The sequence below is a fragment of the Oncorhynchus masou genome, chromosome 17 (assembly GCF_036934945.1).
Source record: "Oncorhynchus masou masou isolate Uvic2021 chromosome 17, UVic_Omas_1.1, whole genome shotgun sequence".
Classification (NCBI taxonomy): domain Eukaryota; kingdom Metazoa; phylum Chordata; class Actinopteri; order Salmoniformes; family Salmonidae; genus Oncorhynchus; species Oncorhynchus masou.
In genome coordinates, this window is record NC_088228.1 from 12324594 (window position 1) to 12346348 (window position 21755).

Below are 21755 nucleotides of genomic sequence, written 5' to 3' on the forward strand. Positions count from 1 at the left end.
CACTCCTGTGGGCTCAGACGTGTGTCCCAGCTGGATTGGCTCCTCAATGCTGGGTTCAGGTGGGATGCTCAGAAAGCCGGGATACTGGGGTGGTGTAAAAAAACCCGACTCTCACCCCCAATCTCAGATGCGGTTGTAAAGCCTGATTTCCAGTGTCATCAGGGACTCAAGGTCCTCTCCAAGTTCCCAGGCAGCCAGGTCGTCCATGATAGAGTTAGACAGGCCCTAGTGGAAGCGGTAACCAGTGCCTCAGTATTCCACCTACTCTCGGTGGCAAGGGTATGGAACTCAATGGCGAAGTCAGCCACTGGTCTGGCCCCCTGGCGGACCAGTTAGCTTGCTGCTCCCCGTCCATCGACTGGGTAGTCAAAGACTCGACACAGCTCGGCAGCGAAGGCTAATATGGAGCTGCAGGATGGTGGCTGCTGTTCCTACACGGCCCACACCAGGGCCCTGCTCGAGAGCAGAGAGATGATGTAGGTGATCATGGCCCGATCGGAGTGAAACGGGGAGGACTGTAACTCGAACACCAGAGAGCACTGAGTGAGACAACCCTTACATCCTCCTGGGTGGCCGTCATACCGCTCAGGGGCTGGGATCTTGGGTTCCCAGTGCAGGGTCCCTGGAGGAACTACGGTAACGCCTGTAGCACTGGGCGATGAGACTTGGGCATTGGCTCCTCCTGGGTTGGGGTGTGCTGTGGACAGAAGGAATTGGTGAGTGCCGGAGGATCTGGGAGATCTGGGAAAATTGTTCTTGCTGTCTTCCCAACAGTGCTCCTCTGTGGGTTATGACCTCTCATCTGGTTGATCTCTGCTGGGTCCATGTTGGGACAGAAGCTTGCTGTGACGTGGTGGGGTTGGATCCAGGTGCTGAACCAGATGAGGAATCAATGGTTTAGGATAACAGTAAATACTTGACTGAAAATAAGGTAACAGAAGGATAACAGTAACACTGACAACCAACAAACTCTAGACCTCTTACTCAGGCAACAAACACACAGGGCAACCAAAATCAAGCTTCTGCAAACAAGGACAGAAAATACACCTATTTTAAAAGGAAAATAATAATGAAATGATAAGCAACACCTGAGTAGCAAAGATAGTCTCTGGTGCCTCTGGTGCCCGGAGGAACCATGACATATGCTTGTCACTGGCAGGGACTGGGGAGTTTGTTAGGATCGACATACATATAAATGGAGGAAAGCCCAAGTAAAAAGGAAAACCCGCCTCAGTCTTCTGACAACCTAACCCTGGGATGAAGTTACAACTAGGCACAGATTGGTTGAATCACCTTATTTCAATGAAATTTCAACAACATTTTGTTGTGTTACAGCCTGAATTCAAAAGAGATTACATTTAGATGTTTTTGCCCGCATCTACACACAACAGCCAATAATGAAAAAGTGAAAATATGTTTTTAGAAATTTAAGCAAATTGATTGAAAATGAAATATAGAATTATCTCATTTACATAAGTATTCACACTACTGAGTTAATACATGTTAGAATCACCTTTGGCAGTGATTACACCTGTGAGACTTTCTGGGTAAGTCTCTAAGAGCTTTGCACACCTGGATTGTACATTATTTGCACATCATTATTTAACAAATTCTTCAAGCTCTGTCAAGTTGGTGGTTGATCATTGCTAGACAGCCATTTTCAAGTATTGCCATTACTAGGCCACTCAGGAACATTCAAAGTCGTTGATAAGCAAATTCATTGTATATGTGACCGACCACCTCGATTTGTTCTTATGTTGCAAAATTAGAAAGTGTTTTTTACATTGGATAAAAGTAGAGACACAGAGCTACAAAATCATACACTGCAGTGGGATGGGAACTAATTCTGCTTTGAAAGTTTATAAACTTGTAACCCCACTTTTGAGAATGTCCCTTGAATATACTTATTCAGCATTGTTCACACGCTCTTAAGCCTTAGCCCCACCCATCTCTTCAAGGATTCACATGTGAAGACATGTGCTAAACAAATGGAGTAAGGTAGTGCAGTGAACAAAGATTTCAAGACTAAAATTTGGGAAAATTGGAGCCTATAATAAGGGAACAACTCCAGGTAAAAATACACTTTATCTAGTTCTTGGCCTTTATCCTAATCTGACTTTGGTGCAGGTCATGTTGTTCTTCACATTACCATCTCTGGTAAACACACACTATATCAAATACAATCAAAGTTGACTTGTCACTTGCACAGGATACAGAAGGTGTAAACGGTAGAGTGAAATGGTTTCTTGCATAGTAGCAATGTCAAAAATAGAAAGTGTTTAAATTATTAGATGATGCTGACCCAGACACACATGTCTAAATTGATGGGTCATGTGAAAGAAATGTTATAACCACACCCCAGCCACATCTGGCTAAGTGGGTGGTTCACTATTGTCTAGACATGTACACATGTTCATGAAATACAATAGAAGGCCGTAATCACCCACAGACACACCTACCTAACTTGATGGGTCATGTAATCATCTGGCGAAGTGGAGTATCTTGTTTAGACATGAAGCTAGCTAGCTAAAATATGAACCATAATCCCAACCCATACAGTACAAACGGATTGTCATAACTAGCCACCATGCATGAAATGCATTAATATGAATCTGCAGGTAGCTAAAGCTAACCAACTCGGTTCAATGTTATCTAGCTAACTAACATTAGGCTATAATTAGCATGGTAAATGGCTCTCTGAGATACAAATAATATTACACAGACAACACAGATCATACAAGTAATGTTAGCTAGCGAGCCAGGAAGCTAACGTTCGCTAGCGAGCTAACAGTACTCTTTAACTTGCAATGAAAACGACTTTCTGACTAAATTCGATATGCATAATATCTGAAAATGTAGCTAGACTTTTACCCGTATACATGGATGAACGCTTCACGGCGGACTGAACCACTTGAACTAAGTAAGACGTCCCGTGTTGTTTCCGTTTTGTTTGTAACTACTGCTTGTTTGGCCCGTTGTGTTAAATCACTCCGGTTCACACTGACCGTGTGTAGAAAGTAGTCCATCGCAATTTTTCCCACTGATCTTTGTCGATAGCGTCTGCTAAATTCTGTGCAGCAATGTTGTTGAGAGCAGTAGCAACACTTTTGAAGTTCTCCATGGTTATATATATATATATTTTTAAATGCATTAGCAAAGATTATCTAAACATACTGAGCAGCTTGTTATAGGGAACCATGCTACCGGTCAGACTTATCCGAACTCATCTCTTGGCATCCAATATCCCAGCCAATCGTGGCTAACGGGAAGGTTCCTGTCTTTTTCTGTGGCTCAACCAACGAGGCTTGTAATTGAACAATTGTATTCATGTTTACAGATGGCAGTTTATTATTGGGGCACTTGAATGTTCACGTTTAAGAAGGCATTTCGGCAACAACAACAAAACCCGCAAAAGAATGAACAAAACGTTCAAATGCCTCTCCTGACCTCTGAATGCTCAGCTATGAAAAGTCAACTGACATTTTCTCCTGAGGTGCTGACCTGTTGCCACCTCTACAACCACTGTGATTATTATTTGACACTGCTGGTCATCTGTGAACATTTGAATATCTTGAAGAACGATCTGGCCTAAATGGCCATGTACTCTTATAATCTCCACCCGGCACAGCCAGAAGAGGACTGGCAACCCCTCAGAGCCTGGCTCCTCTTTAGGTTTCTTCCTAGGATCCTGTCTTTCTAGGGAGTTTTTCCTAGCCACTGTGCTTCTACATCTGCATTGCTTGCTGTTTGGGGTTTTAGACTGGGTTTCTGTATAAGCACTTTGTGACATCTGCTGATGTAAAAAGGGCTTTATAAATACATTTGATTTGATTCCTGTGTAGTGACGTGCGACATACGCCTAGCTTCCTGAAAAGGGTTACATATTTGGCCTTTTGCATTTTAGGTTATTGTCCTGCTGAAATAGGAATTTGTCTCTTGGTGTCTGTTGGATAGCAGACTGAACCAGGATTTTCTCTAGAATTTTGCCTGCGCTTAGCTCTATTAGTTTATTTTTATCCTAAATAACTCCCTAGTTCTTGCCAATGAAAAGCATACCCATAACATGATACAGCCACCACCATGCTTGGTGGACAGTGGTACTCAGTGATGTGTTGTATTGGATTTGGCCCAAACATAACTCTTTGTATTCAGGACTTTTTCAGGGCAGTTTTTCTTTAGTGCCTTATTGCAAACAGAATGCATGTTTTGGAATTATTTATTCTTTACAGGCTTCCTTTTCACTCTGTCATTTAGGTTAGTATTGTTGATTAACTACAAGGTTGTTGATTCATCCTCGGTTTTCTTTTATCACAGCCATCAAACTCTGTAACTGTTTTAAAGTCACCATTGGCCTCATGGTGAAATTCCTGAGCGGTTTCCTTCCTCTCTGGCAACTGACACCTCTATCTTCATCGTGACTGGGTGTATTGACACACCATTGTATGTGTGGGGTACACAGATGTGGTAGTCATTCAAAAATCATGTTCAACACTATTAATGCACACAGGGTGTGTCCCTGCAACTTACTATGTGACTTGCTAAGCATATTTCTACTCCTGAACTTATTTAGGCTTGCCATAACAAAGGGATTGAATACTTATTGAGTCAAAACGTTTCAGCTTTTCATTTGTAATTAATTTATAAACATTTCTAAAAACATTATTCCACTTTCACCTGATGCCGTATTGTGTGTAGGCCAGTGACACAACATCTACATTTAATCAATTTTAAGTTCAGGCTGTAACATGACAAAATGTGGGACAAAAAATCAAGGGGCGTGAATACTTTCTGAAGCCACTGTATGTTGCCCTGAGAGTTGTGCAAAGTTGGCTGAATCTGATTCCAAATGATTCCCAGCTGTATTGGCTGCCGAAGGTGCTTCCACCAAGTAATAACTCTGGGGTGTGAAGACAAACGCAATCAATGCATGTTAGTTTTTTATTTTTTTGCTTTCACTTTGAAAATGTGGAGTAGGTAGTGAAGATAAGTACGAAATAAATCACATTTTGTCCCTTTTTTCCCTATTTAATTTTAAGGCAGGAAAATGTGAAGAATGTGCAAGCGGCTTGTAGACTTTCACTAGTAAACTTGGTGTGCTGTAATTACAAAAGAAGTTTGCTATAACCAAAACAGGCAGTCACCTATACCATATTCAACAGTTTGAATAAAGGCCTGGAAAGGCAATACTTAACCGCTATTGGTCAAAACAAGTTTTAGCAATTTCTCTGTGGATGATTTCTAACTTTCTCTCCTCTCTTTCCTCCAGGGGATGAGTGTTCTCAGGATGAGCGAGGAGCGGCGGCCATCTTTGCCACCCAGCTGGATGACTTCCTGGGCGGAGGGCCGGTCCAGTTCAGAGAGGTCCAGAACAACGAGTCCATCACCTTCTTGGGCTACTTTAAGTCTGGCATCAAATACAAGGTCAGCTTCTTCTGCTAACAGCTGAAAGATGTAGAGTGGGAAGTGATTTGTTTTTTAAATTCCAATTAATCATCCACTAATGACACTTTGAACAAGAGCAGTGGGTTCAGGGTTTCCCAAACTCGGTCCTGGGGCACCCTCTGGGTGCACATTTAGTTTTTTACCCTAGCACTAGCTGATTCAAATAACCAATTCATCATCAAGCTGTAATTATTTCAATCAGCTGTGTAGTGCGAGGTCAAAAACCTAAACGGGCACCTAGGGGGGCAGGACCGAGTTTGGGATACCCTGGGTTGGTAAGGAAGTGGTTTATTGTGCATTAGAAATGTAAGGGTTTGTGTTGCATTAGAAAGGTAACAGTTGAGGCAAGAGGGGTTGGTCGTAGCCATCTGCAACATCTCTGTTACAACCGCTCCTGTTTGTGGCAATGCGTTGGGCAATAGGAAGGAATACTCTTTGGACATCCATTGACGTACTCTATCAGTATAAGGTCAGCAGGATTAAGGCATTATTACTGATCCCCAAATAAGATATAGAAAATATTGAAAAAACTGGATAGAAAAAGTGGATACGGTTTGGACGTCACTGGGATGTCACTAAAAACCACTGGTTTAATCATTAGCGACATCCCATAAACTTTGCAATGAAGTGAATGAGTCTGAAGTTCATAGACATTAACATTCATTCCTCTTAGCCTTTGTCATGTTTACATCCAAAGGTGTGACAGGCACTATAGTCACTGCAACCAGCATGTCAACGGCAGCCATTTTGAAATCCTTATAAATACAACAACTGTGGGATTTGAGAGTTTACCCTTTGCTGTTTCTCTCACCATCTTTTTACATTTCCAGAAAAACCTCAGACCTTGGTTTAGATGGCAGTAATTAACCCAGTTCTGTTTACCATTTTGAAATGTTCGGTTTGTGGAAACTATCTTCCTTTTATTGTAGAGTTACACACAGTGTCCCTGAGAGAGAAAAATAGAGAGAGGGAGAAAGAAAGAGATGTGGATTATGAGGGAGCAGAACAAAGAGGGAAAAGGGGAAGATGAGAAATGAATTAATGAGAAATCCTCATTTCACTACGACACCACATTTACCCCCTCCCCACCACCACCTCAAAACACAGACGCTGATAAAAAAGCATCTGGACATTGAGAGAGAGGGGAAAGAGAGAGAGGGTGGGAGGGGTGAGAAAAGAGGGAGAGGGGAACAGGGTACCAAGCTAGGGCTCATTATATGAAAGCTTCATTACCCTGTAGACATAAAACATTCTTTCCATGAAAATAAACAAAGCTGCTTCTCTGCCATGGAAAGTTATCTGTCTTTCTCAGGAGAACTCTCTCCCTCAGAGTAGATCTGTTTCTCATTTGGGGAATTTTCATAATCACATGGGAACACACTTTGTACGCCCTTGAGAGGAAAAGCAGAACCAGGATTTGCCAATGTTTTTTCCCCAAACCAATGGACAAATTGTTTGAGTTGAATTGAAGTTTGGACAGTGATATCAATGGTTTGCCAACTTTTATCATGATTCAATATTTCCCTCTAACCTCCATATGCATGTTTTTGTGTGGCGGCTTACCAGGAAGGCTCAGCTGACAGCACATTAGGGTAGAAATCTGTAGTGTAGAACATAAATTATTCTCTGTCTTGTCGAATAGGGAATAATGCAAGTTTTATGTAATACATTTCAAGCTGCAAGGTTTCAAACATTGCGCACCACCGAACAAGCCTCATCGTTACTCTTTGACATTATTTGACCCCTCCTATCACAGCAAGGGGGCGTGGCTTCAGGCTTCCAGCACGTTGTGACCAATGACATGAGCGTGAAGCGCTTGTTGCACATCAAGGGGAGGCGGACCATCCGGGCCACGGAGGTGGTACTGTCCTGGGCCAGCTTCAACCAGGGAGACTGCTTTATCGTGGACCTGGGCAAGGTAAAACTCTTCACTACAGTACAGGTGAAATGTAGATCTGGCCTGTGTATATGTAGGCTATAGTATTGGAAAACTGTAATCTGGAATCAGGGCTACGAGCTAAGTAACATGAAAACTTATAGGTGCAGTATCTCACATCATAATCATGCATGGACCTCAATGATATATTTGAATAAAATGTTAAGCTATGCATCTTAAGTAAAGATTTTTCCCTACAAGCCTAAAGGGCTTTTGGCTAAGTAACATGAAAAGTAAAAATAATATACACCTGAAATGGAATATCAGTACACGTATAGAGGCCTTCGTCACCGAACGGACAGTAATATCTGTACCTACATGGTACCACTGGAAACCTAAACACTTTATGTCTTGTATTTCTTTTCCACCTCTTCTTCAGGATATCTACCAGTGGTGTGGCAGTGAGTGTAACCGCTTCGAGAGACTGAAGGCCTCCCAGGTGGCCATCGACATCAGGGACAACGAGAGGAACGGCAGGGCCAAGCTCCACATGGTGGAGGATGGTGCTGAGCCACAGGAACTCACTGAGGTGAGGGATAGGGATACACACACACACGCACGCACGCGCGCACACACACACACACACACACACACACACACACACACACACACACACACACACACACACCGTGGCGGCAGGTAGCCTAGATGTTAGAGTGTTGTGCCAGTAATCGAAAGGTCGCTAGTTTGAAAATGTGAAAAATTTGTCGATGTACCCTTGAGCAAGGCACTTAACTCCAGGTGTAACAGTATAGCTTCCGTCCCTCTCTTCACCCCTACCTGGGCTCGAACCAGAGACCCTCTGCACACATCTACAGCAGACACCCACGAAGCATCGTTACCCATCGCGCCACAAAAGCCTTACAGAGCAAGGGGAACAACTACTTCAAGGTCTCAGAGCGAGTGACGTCACCGATTGAAACGCTATTAGCGCGCACCACCACTAACTAGCTAGCCATTTCTCATCGGTTACACAGGCTCGCCATTTATAATGGCTGACCCTGGCCGTGACCCCACTCTCCGACGGTGTCTCAGGGAGCGTTAGGATATGTAAAAAACACACTTCCAATTCACATGTGTATAATACACACTTGTGTGAAATAGGATTAATATAAGCATCCACCAAATCATTATTACATACACACACACACACACACACACGGTTGGTGTCGTTTAAGATTAGAGAGAGAAAAATGTTTTTTCATGGCCTTATTTCTATTACAGCATATTGGATGACTTTCATTGATATTCCATTCACCCAGTTCAATGTAACGTCAATAGGTTTAGGCTACTACATGATACTGGAATTTTCCCTATACCCATCATGAGGTTGCTACAACCTAGCATATGAATGAAAGTTTATAACATAGGTACACAGGTCGAGAGACATATTGGAGTAATCAAGGTGACAGACAGTGACACATTCACTGCACACTTTTGCATCTAGCATCGAGCTGATCTAGCATCTAGCTGATCTAGCATCTGGCTGATCTAGCATCGAGCTGATCTAGCATCGAGCTGATCTAGCATCTAGCTGATCTAGCATCTGGCTGATCTTCTGCATCTAGCATCTAGCTGATCTAGCAACTGGCTGATATAGCATCTAGCTGATCTAGCATCTAGCTGATCTAGCATCTGGCTGATCTAGCATCTGAGCTGATCTAGCATCGAGCTGATCTAGCATCTAGCTGATCTAGCATCTGGCTGATCTAGCATCTAGCTGATCTAGCATCTGGCTGATCTAGCATCTGGCTGATCTAGCATCTAGCTGATCTAGCATCTGGCTGATCTAGCATCTGGCTGATCTAGCATCTGGCTGATCTAGCATCTGGCTGATCTAGCATCTGGCTGATCTAGCATCTGGCTGATCTAGCATCTGGCTGATATAGCATCTAGCTGATCTAGCATCTGGCTGATCTAGCATCTGGCTGATCTAGCATCTGATCTAGCATCTGATGATCTAGCATCTGGATCTCTGGTGATCTAGCATCTGGCTGATCTAGCATCTAGCTGATCTAGCAACTGGCTGATATAGCATCTAGCTGATCTAGCATCTGGCTGATCTAGCATCTAGCTGATCTAGAATCTGGCTGATCTAGCATCTAGCTGATCTAGCATCTGGCTGATCTAGCATCTTTCAACAACAAACACAGGCTGATCTAGAAATTTGTTTTAGTTGCAAAATGGAATCTAGGGTGAAATCAGTAGTCCAAACTGTTCCATTTTGCAACTAAAACAAGTTTCTAGCGTTCCTCTGTGTTTGAGTCAGGTTGTTGAAAGGCTACATTAGATGCATTACTGAAAGGTAAGCTAAGGATAATAGTACCTCCCTCCCTCCCTCCCTCCCTCCCTCCCTCCCTCCCTCCCTCCCTCCCTCCCTCCCTCCCTCCCTCCCTCCCTCCCTCCCTCCCTCCCTCCCTCCCTCCCTCCCTCCCTCCCTCCCTCCCTCCCTCCCTCCCTCTTTGTGATTTTTATCAGCCAATATCAATGTAAAATAGGGATATTGTAGCTGTCGTAAGGGCATGACATCAGCAGAAGGCAAGGTATGTTGACGTGCTCAGAGTGTAGATTTATTTACAGATGTTCCAATGGTGAAAGCGTCATTTCATACCAAATATACAAGTAGATTTACCAAATATACACGGCAATAGCCCAAAAGATATAACCTCTGTATCAGGCTTAACCTGTCCTATCTTAACGGACACTGGTAGAGTGCAAGACTGTTCAGCCTCCCCTGAAAAGCCAAATGGATTCTGTCTAATAGGAGCTCAAGCAGGTAGGCCTACTACATAATAGAAGCACTTGGCCCCCAGGACCATAATTGCAATTAAAACTAATAAACTGGTTCTGCATTGTAAAAGGCAATTTATTTCCATATCCATTGTTACATTTGTCTTAATCAGACGGAATTATTTTTATTATATTTCAACACCATGCATACATGGAACAATAATTTTATCTTATTCAACGTTCTGACCCCAAAGCAGTGCTACAGTGCGCTCCTATTACGCAGAACTAAAATAAACCAAACTTCTACCTCATGACTCTTTTGAACGTCCATCTACAATATAGGCATCACGTCCACTCAGAGCAGGGTAAGAAATGGTTGGCTAAATGAAAATGTGTCGTAGGCCTATCAAACATGAAACAGAAATGTCTACCTGTTGCAATTAATGGTACGGGATGGAATGATGAAATGCTAATAATTATTTTTGTATTAAATGGAATATAGATTTATCACATAGGGCCTGTGAATTTAAACGTGTGAAAGCAACAGCAAACATTTCAACAAGAGAAAAAAAGCGCTCTCCACTGGCGGGAGTTTGGACAGCGTGAGTGACGAGAGTCTTTGCAATAGTAAGAATACATTTTAACAACAAATTCCAAATGCAAAGCTTCATAAGTAAATTATCAATTTCAAGAAATTGTTAGGTCTACATGCCAGAAGACCATTAGGCCTATGCCAGTAATTGATGCCCCATTGCAGGTGCGCTTGCAAAGTATACAGTTAATATTATTGATCACCAAACCAGATTTGGGGCATCATTGTGTATCATTATGGCCATCCTCTCTCCCCCCAAATTCATGTTTGCACTGCAACCGATCCTATAGCTGTACAGCAAATCAGCAATCTGTTTTCCAGCTCTCCCGACCTGTGTTGATTGACAGTTTGCTGGTGCAATCAGAGTGCCGAGGGTGTGTTTCACCCTCTGTTCAAATGTGCATGTTATTTTGTATTACAAGGGTGATGCAGCGGTTACTGTCTCTGGCTGTGTGAATAATCCACAAAATGAGTGACAAAAAAATTGAAAACCTGGCCAGATACTTTCTTGTCATCAGTCTCAATTCAATTCAACTCCCATGTCTACGGGCTCCAAGTCCAAATTATTTTATTTTCTATCAATTCGAGTCATCAAATTTGTGACTCGATTCAGACTCGAGTCCAAGTCATGTAACTTGAGTCTACAACTCTGCCTAGCCCTAATTCTAACACTAACACTAATTATAACCTTAACCCTAAACTCCCTAGAAATAGCATTTGACCCCAGTTGTTCAAATGTTTGCTTGTTTACTATTCTTGTGGAGACTTCTGGTCCCCACAAGTATAGTTAAACACGTTCACACACACACACACACACACACACACACACACACACACACACACACACACACACACACACACACACACACACACACACACACACACACACACACACACACACACACACACACACACACACACACACATATATCAAATCCAACTCAAATTTCTACAAGATGGCGCTGACAGAGATGGTCACCTCGCTTCGAGTCCTTAGGAAACTATGCAGTCATTTTTATTTTTTTTAGGTATTATTTCATATATTGTTACCCAAGGGAATCTTAATTCTTATTACATACAGCCGGGAAGAACTATTGGATATTAGAGCGACACACACACACACAAGCAAGTTACTCGTACTTACACACCTACTGTATCCAAATAACATTCAAATATTCCATCGTTGGACGTGACGATGATACCATTCTGTGACAGCTCTGTGCCAAAAAGAGAGAGAGAGAGAGAGAGAGAGAGAGACTGACTGACTGACTGACTGACTGACTGACTGACTGACTGACTGACAGACAGACAGACATTGCTCTGTCTCTGTATGAAGCTAATCCTCCATTTTGGATCTGTCCTAGGCTCTGGGGCCCAAACCCAGTATCCCCCCTGGCACCCCTGATGATGAGAAGGTGGACACCTCCAACAGGAAGAAGGGTGCCCTCTACATGGTAACTGATGTTACTGCACCTTTGTTGTTCAACATCAGTATAATGATTTGTAATTGTTGTTCCTATCTCATTGTTCTCTTCTCTTGATAATGGTGTTGTCCATCTCAGTGCTCACACGTTGTTGATCTCTCAAGCTCATTCACATGCATTGTGAATCTAGGACGTTATGTGTTTAGTTGTTCATAACATTTAGTGTATATTATTTAAGGATCCATTTGAGAAGAACAAATTATTTTTCAAGGGAGTACTGTCAATATATGTACAGTATAAATGTATGTATTTATTGATATCTCATCTCGGTGTATTTTGTAGATCTCCGATGCCTCTGGCTCTATGAAGTCGTCGGTGGTGGCCTCGTCCAGCCCCTTCAAACAGGCCATGCTGAGCGCTGAGGAGTGCTACATCCTGGACAACGGAGTGGACAAGAACGTCTTCGTATGGAAAGGTAGACTAGTCCTCGCCACTGTTTTTAAACACTTGCCAGGATATCAAACGTTGCCAATGCAACACATTTCTTACATAGAATGCAGTTAAAAGTGATTCATATATGTGAGTTTTTAGAGTATTGTTGAGATGTGTTGATGATTAATCAACTTTATCTTACCTCCATCACAGGACCAAAGGCCAATGCAGCCGAGCGCAAAGCAGCCATGTCAGCAGCCCAGCAGTTCATCAAAGAGAAGGGCTACTCCGACAAGACACAGGTACGCTGATGGAATAATGTGAAGTAACATTTTTAAATGAACATGGATGAAAACATTTTGACCTTTGCTAGGTCTTGCTCAGGCACTACTAGGCTATGTTCAAAATGTTGTTAGCTATGTCCACTTTTTAAAATTTTTTTTTACTAAAAATGTTGAACAATAATGAATTGAAAACAAATACTGATAGTGAACTAGTCTCACATAACCACACTACTAAATTTAGATTATCAATTGGCTATTGGAATGCATGTGAGAGGGAATCGAGGTTCATGGTAAACAACAGAACAACTGACTCTTCCTTTTTCTTCGGCCTTGCAGATCCAGGTACTACCAGCAGGAGGCGAGACCACTCTGTTCAAGCAGTTCTTCAGTGACTGGAAGGACAAGGACCAGACCACGGGTCCCAGTAAGGCCTACAGCATCGGTCGCATCGCCAAGGTGGAGCAAGTGCCCTTCGACGCCTCCACCCTCCACTCCAACAACAACATGGCCGCCCAGCACAACATGGTGGACGACGGCAAGGGCAAAGTCCAGGTAAAACACACAACACTGGACTACAATGGAAATAACTAAGTGAGGGTTCTCATAGTAATTTTGCCCAGGGTCTGGCTGTTTATGTTTACAAAGACAACCACGTGCCGCACTAAATTGGCGAGGGGACCAGATGTAGCTCACTGCCCGTATGTTTCAGACCACTGAACTAAGTCTGTATAAAGTGATGCGGGAGGGCTAAAAAGAATCGAATGATGCAGTTGGCTGTTCTAAGAGTGGTCTGAGGCAGGCGTTAGATTACGAGCTTTTTAAAGTGCAATGCTAATAACGCTGGTTTTGGGAAACTGCTTGGAGATTTGACAATTCTCCTACTAAGGTTCTAACAATGAACTTAGCCTTAAATGTCCCATGCAGCCATTTTGTTTTGTGTAACAATGAAGTACCTTACTGTGATTGTTTTCAATTAAAATAGATTCTTAGCAAAGAGCAATTTCTCAATTGGTCTGAGTAGGGAGGGGAAAACTGAAAACTAGCTTTTATTGGCAGAGAGGTTTGGAACTCTCTTTCTAATAGGTCACCAGGCAGGCCAAAACTCCATCCCACCAAAACAGGCATACATTTCAGGCAGTCTTTTGAAACAGCTTTTACACTTAAAGGGCATAATCATTACCATAATTTTCACAATTTCACAGTATTACTTCTACCTCATAGTGTGGAAATATACTGTATATAAAACACAGGTAAATCAAGTGTTTGACTGCACTGGGCCTTTAAGATGCTTTTGGGAAAACTAGCCCTGGTAAATACAAGATTTTGAAGCAAAGGGTTACTCAGGGTGCTGGGCACTTTTCAAACAGATCAGGGCAGCAACATACATGTGGAAAATTATACTATTGGTTTCAGATCTGGCGTGTTGAGGATGGTGATAAGGTGGCTGTGGATCCCTCCTCTTATGGCCAGTTCTACGGAGGAGACTGTTACCTCATCCTCTACAGCTACAGGCTGGGAGGCAGGGAGCAGCACATCATCTACACCTGGTCAGTACATATGACATCATCCACAAATATGCTATAAACATGACATCATTTATTTACACCTAGACAGTTAAAATGACATCATCTTTATTTACACCTAGACAGTTAAAATGACATCATCTTTATTTACATCTAGACAGTTAAAATTACATCATCTTTATTTACATCTAGACAGTTAAAATGACATCATCTTTATTTACACCTAGACAGTTAAAATGACATCATCTTTATTTACATCTAGACAGTTAAAATGACATCATCTACAAGGAAAGGGGATACCTAGTCAGTTATACAACTGAAATGTATATTCTGCATCTAACCAAACCCCTTTGAATCAGAGAGGTGCGGGGGGCTGCCATGATTGACATCCCTGTCTTCGGCACCCGGGGAACAACTGCCTTGCTCAGGGACGACATATTTTTACCTTGTCGGTTTGATCCAACAACCTTGCAGTTACTGGCCTAATGCTCTAACCACTAGGCTACCATACCTTATCATCTACTGTGCATCTTTCCACCTGGTCAATGCAAATGACATCGAAACCCGGTGTGTGAACGTGACATCATTAATAACAAATCACACCAACGGGATATTTTACCTTACCCCAACCTGTTCTGGAATATTCTGAAACCCTTAGATGTGTTCTCCTAGTCTAAGTTCATCAAGAAAGATGTATCTGAAATAATCATGGCAAAACTGACTCCGTACTTGTAGTAGTGCATGCTAGATACCTGTAGAAAGGTCTCAATAAGGTAGGCTTGACGTGTGTGTTTTTGTGTTTATTAATCTGTATCTGCGTGTGTGTCAGGCAGGGACTGAAGTGCACCCAGGATGAGCTGGCAGCCTCTGCCTTCCTCACGGTGAAGCTGGATGACTCTATGGGAGGAGCACCTGTTCAGGTGGGTCTCTATCCTCTCCATTTCATCCCCATGTCCCCAACACTCACAGTCCAAAAACACCTGAGCAATAGGTACAACGGTGTGACATTTAGATTCGTCACTGGACTAAGCACTATAAGTGAATAGGCCAAAGCGGTTTCATTTATCGTGCTTCATAAAGCCGATGGCATGATGGATGATCTTTTGGCAAGGGCAGCTGATGCATTGGTGTCCAGTCATTTAAGTCTCTCACAAGTGAGGTCATATTATTGAACCACGTGTGGATTTTGTCTTTATAGACTGAATAGTTGTGTGGAAAGTTTTTTATACTGTCCAGCAGAGGGCAGTCACACTTTGTTTTACTTCCAGTGTGTGTACAATTTTAATGGTTACCATATTGACACATAAGGTTCCATCATGACAGTATATTATAATAAGGAAAGCAATCTTTGGCAATTTTTTAAAATTAAATCACCAGAATTACCTGTCACTTTAGAATGGCTTTTCTTCTACATAGTTATCATTAAGTGTCCATTTTCCCCTCCAGGTGCGTGTGACCCAGGGTCAGGAACCCCCCCACCTGATGAGCCTGTTCCAGGGCAAGCCCATGATGGTCCATAATGGAGGGACGTCCCGTAAAGGAGGACAGTCGGGTACTGGCAGCACCCGCCTCTTCCACATTCGTCAATCCTCCACCCGCGCTACACGAGCTGTAGAGGTGAGTTCTCCGTGTGTGTGTATGTGTGTCAAAGTGGGACCGCACTTTGTACCTGTGTGTGTGATTGCTTGAGGAAGATTAAGTGTCTAGCAATTGTTAGCCTAAACCATCAAAATGACTGAACAACTTCTGCGCACCTCGTTGTCTCCTCTCTCTCTCAGGTAGAGCCCTCTGCCTCCTTCCTGAACACCAATGACGTGTTTGTGCTCAAATCTCCCACCGCCATGTTTGTGTGGAGAGGGGTGGGTGCCAGTGAGGAGGAAATGGCCGCTGCCAAGCACGTTGTGGGTTTCCTGGGTGGCAGTGGCAGTAATGTGACTGAGGGCAAGGAGCCAGGTAAGGATTCCATCTAGTGTTACAGGTTTATTGTATTAAGTGGGGTGCATCTTAATATTATTAATTTGGCTGGATCTCAATAGTATGACATGGGGTGCATCTCAATAGTATGACATGGGGTGCATCTCAATAGTATGACATGGGGTGCATCTCAATAGTATGACATGGGGTGCATCTCAATAGTATGACATGGGGTGCATCTCAATAGTATGACATGGGGTGCATCTCAATAGTATGACATGGGGTGCATCTCAATAGTATGACATGGGGTGCATCTCAATAGCATGACATGGGGTGCATCTCAATAGTATGACATGGGGTGCATCTCAATAGTATGACATGGGGTGCATCTCAATAGTATGACATGGGGTGCATCTCAATAGTATGACATGGGGTGCATCTCAATAGCATGACATGGGGTGCATCTCAATAGTATGACATGGGGTGAACATTAACTCAATAAAATAAGAATGTAACTGACTTGCCTGGTTAAATAAAGGGGGGTGCATCTCAATAGCATGACATGGGGTGCATCTCAATAGTATGACATGGGCATCTCAATAGTATGACATCATCTCAATAGTATGACATGGGGTGCATCTCAATAGTATGACATCATCAATAGTATGACATGGGGTGCATCTCAATAGTATGACATGGGGTGCATCTCAATAGTCAACTGTGGCTTCTTCTTCTTGTCTTATCCTTCATCTACAGCCTGAAATCACAGGATATGGGAAAGCAACTTTTTCAGATGAGTGTTGATGAAGGAAAGGTTACATGGAGAGAAAACAACTTTAGACAATTGAAATGTGCCCCTAAATAAGACAGAAAAGAGATAACATCACACATCCTGACAAATCACAACAAAACACTCTATTGAATAATAATCCAGAATAATCCATGCTGGTCTTTTCTGTCCTAGCTGCGTTCTGGTCTGCCCTGGGAGGGAAGAAGGAGTACCAGACTTCCAAGAGTCTGCAGAACATGGTCAAACCTCCACGCCTGTTTGGCTGCTCCAACAAGACCGGATGCCTCAGTGTAAGTGATGGATTGTTGTTGAGTGTGTCTAACATAACTAACTCTCTTGGATAGATATATTCTCAGTTCATCCCCAATGGGGAATTCAGTGTCACTCAGGAGGAGAGAAAAAGGCATAGGTAATACAAAGTACAATGTAAAAGTCAAATGTGCCCATGTTCCAAAGTGCTGTAACATATTGTAATACTCCAATCATCAGGTGGAAGAGGTTCCTGGAGACTTCCAACAGACTGACCTGGCCACTGATGATGTCATGTTGCTGGACACCTGGGACCAGGTGAGAGAAGCTCCCCCATCCATATCATAATACACAAGCATGTTCATCTTCTGCTCTAAAAATACAATGCAGAGTGAATCTGAAGGTCTATAAGCTCACAGCATTTCTGGACTCCCGCCAGATCTTCCTCTGGATTGGCAATGAAGCAAATGCAGAAGAGAGAACTGGAGCACCCAAAATAGGTAGGACAAACACGCAGGGAAACAAATGTTCACAGTGGCCCCTACCCAGGACGAAGACTGGGGCCACAACTGATTAAGGAGAACATGAGCTCTAACTGTATCTATATAATCAAACAAGGACCTTTATATACAGTACCAGTCAAAGGTTTGGACAGACATACTCATTCAAGGGTTTTTCTTTATTTGACTATTTTCTACATTATAGAATAACAGTGAATACATAAACACTATGATATAACACATATATTATTGTGTAGTAACCAAAGAAGTGTTAAACAAATCAAAATATATTTAAGATTTTAGATTCTTCAAAGTAGCCACCAATTTATCATCTGCAGCAGAGGGAATTCTGGGTCTTCCTTTCATGTGGCGGTCCTCATGAGAGCCAGTTTCATCAGAGCGCTTGATGGTTTTTGCGACTGCACTTGAAGAATCTTTTAAAGTTCTTGAAATGTTCCACAATGATTGACGTTCGTGTCTTAAAGTAATGATGGACTGTCATTTCTCTTTGCTTATTTGAGCTGCTCTTGCCATAATATGGACTTGGTATTTTATCAAATAGGGCTATCTAGGGGTGGCAGGGTAGCCTAGTGGTTAGAGCGTTGGACGAGTAACCGAAAGGTTGCAAGTTCGAATCCCCGAGCTGACAAGGTACAAATCTGTCATTCTGCCCCTGAACAGGCAGTTAACCCACTGTTCCTAGGCTGCCATTGAAAATAAGAATTTGTTCTTAACTGACTTGCCTAGTAAAATAAAGGTAAACTTAACTGACTTGCCTAGTTAAATAAAGGTAAAATATATACATGTTTTTTAAATACCACCATCAACTTGTCACAACACAACTGATTGGCTCAAACGCATTAAGAAGGAAAGTAATTCCACAAATTAACTTTTAACAAGACACATCTGTTAATTGAAATGCATTCCAGGTCACTACCTCATGAAGCTGGTTGAGAGAATGCCAAGAGTGTCCAAAGCTGTCATCAAGTCAAAGAATGGCTACATTGAAGAATCTCAAATCTAAAATATCTTTTGATTAGTTTAACACTTGTTTGGTTACTGCATGATTCCATATGTGTTATTTCATAGTTTTGATGTCTTCACCATTATTCTACAATGTAGAAAATAGTACAAATAAAGTAAAACCATTGAATGAGTAGGTGTGTCATATATATATAGTGGGGCAAAAAAGCATTTAGTCAGCCACCAATTGTGCAAGTTCTCCCACTTAAAAAGATGAGAGGCCTGTAATTTTCATCATAGGTACACTTCAACTATGACAGACAAAATGAAAAAAAGAAATCCAGAAAATCACATTGTAGGATTTTTTATTTATTTATTTGCAAATTATGGTGGAAAATAAGTTTTTGGTCATCTACAAACAAGCAAGATTTCTGGCTCTCACAGACATGCAACTTCTTCTTTAAGAGGCTCCTCTGTCCTCCACTCATTACCTGTATTAATTGCACCTGTTTGAACTTGTTATCAGTATAAAAGACACCTGTCCACAAGAGCTGTCAAAGGACACCAGAAACAAAATTGTAGACCGGCACCAGGCAGGGAAGACTGAATCTGCAATAGGTAAGCAGCTAGGTTTGAAGAAATCAACTGTGGGATCAGTTATTAGGAAATGGAAGACATACAAGACCACTGATAATATCCCTCGATCTGGGGCTCCACGCAAGATCTCACCCCGTGGTGTTAAAATGATCACAAGAACGGTGAGCAAAAATTCCAGAACCACACGGGGGGACCTAGTGAATGACCTGCAGAGAGCTGGGACCAAAGTAACAAAGCCTACCATCAGTAACACACTACGCCGCCAGGGACTCAAATCCTGCAGTGCCAGACGTGTCCCCCTGCTTAAGCCAGTACATGTCCAGGCCCATCTGAAGTTTGCTAGAGAGCATTTGGATGATCCAGAAGAAGATTGGGAGAATGTCATATGGTCAAATGAAACCAAAATATAACTTTTTGGTAAAAACTCAACTCATCGTGTTTGGAGGACAAAGAATGCTGAGTTGCATCCAAAGAACACCATACCTGCTGTGAAGCATGGGGGTGGAAACCGCATGCTTTGGGGCTGTTTTTCTGCAAAGGGACCAGGACGACTGATCCGTGTAAAGGAAAGAATGAATGGGGCCATGTATCGTGAGATTTTGAGTGAAAACCTCCCTCCATCAGCAAGGGCATTGAAGATGAAACGTGGCTGGGTCTTTCAGCATGACAATGATCCCAAACACACCGCCCGGGCAACGAAGGAGTGGCTTCGTAAGAAGCATTTCAAGGTCCTGGAGTGGCCTAGCCAGTCTCCAGATCTCAACCCCATAGAAAATCTTTGGAGGGAGTTGAAAGTCCGTGTTGCCCAGCAACAGCCCCAAAACATCACTGCTCTATAGGAGATCTGCATGGAGGAATGGGCCAAAATACCAGCAACAGTGTGTGAAAACCTTGTGAAGAGTTACAGAAAAAGTCTGACCTCTGTCATTGCCAACAAAGGGTATATAACAAAGTATTGAGATAAACTTTTGTTTTTGACCAAATACTTATTTTCCACCATAATTTGCAAATAAATTCATTAAAAAATCCTACAATGTGATTTTCTGGATTTTTTTTCTCATTTTGTCTGTCATAGTTGAAGTGTACCTATGATAAAAATTACAGGCCTCTCTCATCTTTTTAAGTGGGAGAACATGCACAATTGGTGGCTGACTAGATAGTTTTTCCCCCCACTGTGTATATATATATATACACACACACACTACCGTTCAAAAGTTTGGGGTCACTTAGAAATGTCCTTGTTTTTGAAAGAAAAGCACATTTCTTGTCCATTAAAATAACATCAAATTGATCAGAAATACAGTGTAGACATTGTTAATGTTAATGTCTCCCTCCCTCTCTAGCTAAGGACTATGTGGACTCAGACCCCTCTGGACGCAGAGGACTGTCCATCACCACCATCAAACAGGGGGCTGAACCCCCAACCTTCACTGGCTGGTTCCAGGCGTGGGACCCCAAAATGTGGGAAACAGACCCTCTGAAGATAATCCATGCCCGCTTCTAAATGCCAAACTCCACCCCCTTACCTATCTGGCACTTACACATACGCATGTCATTCCCCCGCCCTGCTCCTTGGATCAGAGTACCAGTATAACACCCTGGACTGCTATTTTAATTAGACTTGTTTTTATGCCATAACGTTGTCTCTTTTAGACTGATACGAAACATTCACCTAGCATGCCTTTTTTATCTGCTGTTGGAGCAGAGAAAAACCTTATCTTTTGGAGCCTGTTTATTCCATTAGTCTATTGAATCCAACAGGTATTTTGTTATACTTTGTGAAGTCATGATATGTGATTACCATTGAGACTGAGGTCTCATTTGAAAGCATGCTGCATTTTAACAGGATATCTCTGCCGGAGAAATATGTCTGCTCTTCTTTTTTTACATTACTTTCGATGATTCTGAAATGGTATTATGGATGGCTTTTTCAATAAATTCCTAGTATTTCTAGAGAAACTCTAGACATGAGAACACGTTGGTAGCCTATATTGTCTATGTTGACAGGTGGATAGGAACGACAGCAGAGGTATCATACTTTTAACATCAGCACAACCTCTTCCATGTAACATGTATCTTTCCTCTGAAGTTAGGCAAATAGTGGAAAAAACTGAGAACAGAAAGCCACAGTACTTCAACAACGGAAGACTCCCTCAAGAGGATGTTATCTTTTTACACACCACCTCGCGAGGCAGAGTTGCCTTCCTTCTTCCCACCTTTAGATCTACAGTGACAGTCAATGATTAATATAAACCCTGGATTGCTAATGCTATGTATTGTTTTTTTATTTTACCCTTATTTTACCAGGTAAGTTGACTGAGAACACATTCTCATTTACAGCAACAACCTGGGGAATAGTTACAGAGAAAAAAATGAGAC

General features: G+C 42.3%; 1 protein-coding gene across 2 annotated transcripts in view; it reads left to right on the forward strand.

Annotated features, from left to right (window-relative positions):
• Positions 1–21352, forward strand: part of LOC135558498 (gelsolin-like) — a 32573-nt gene extending 11221 nt beyond the window's left edge. For both annotated transcript variants that reach the window (XM_064992339.1, XM_064992338.1), the window contains exons 3-17: positions 5267–5421; positions 7199–7360; positions 7758–7907; positions 12065–12154; positions 12467–12599; positions 12770–12858; positions 13177–13392; positions 14254–14387; positions 15193–15283; positions 15810–15980; positions 16142–16316; positions 17242–17357; positions 17557–17634; positions 17756–17816; positions 20720–21352. In XM_064992339.1, coding sequence (XP_064848411.1) covers positions 5267–5421; positions 7199–7360; positions 7758–7907; positions 12065–12154; positions 12467–12599; positions 12770–12858; positions 13177–13392; positions 14254–14387; positions 15193–15283; positions 15810–15980; positions 16142–16316; positions 17242–17357; positions 17557–17634; positions 17756–17816; positions 20720–20880 — 1982 coding nt within the window. In that variant the 3' untranslated portion in view covers positions 20881–21352. The remainder of the gene's footprint in view (positions 1–5266; positions 5422–7198; positions 7361–7757; positions 7908–12064; positions 12155–12466; positions 12600–12769; positions 12859–13176; positions 13393–14253; positions 14388–15192; positions 15284–15809; positions 15981–16141; positions 16317–17241; positions 17358–17556; positions 17635–17755; positions 17817–20719) is intronic.
• The last annotated feature ends 403 nt before the right edge of the window (positions 21353–21755 follow it).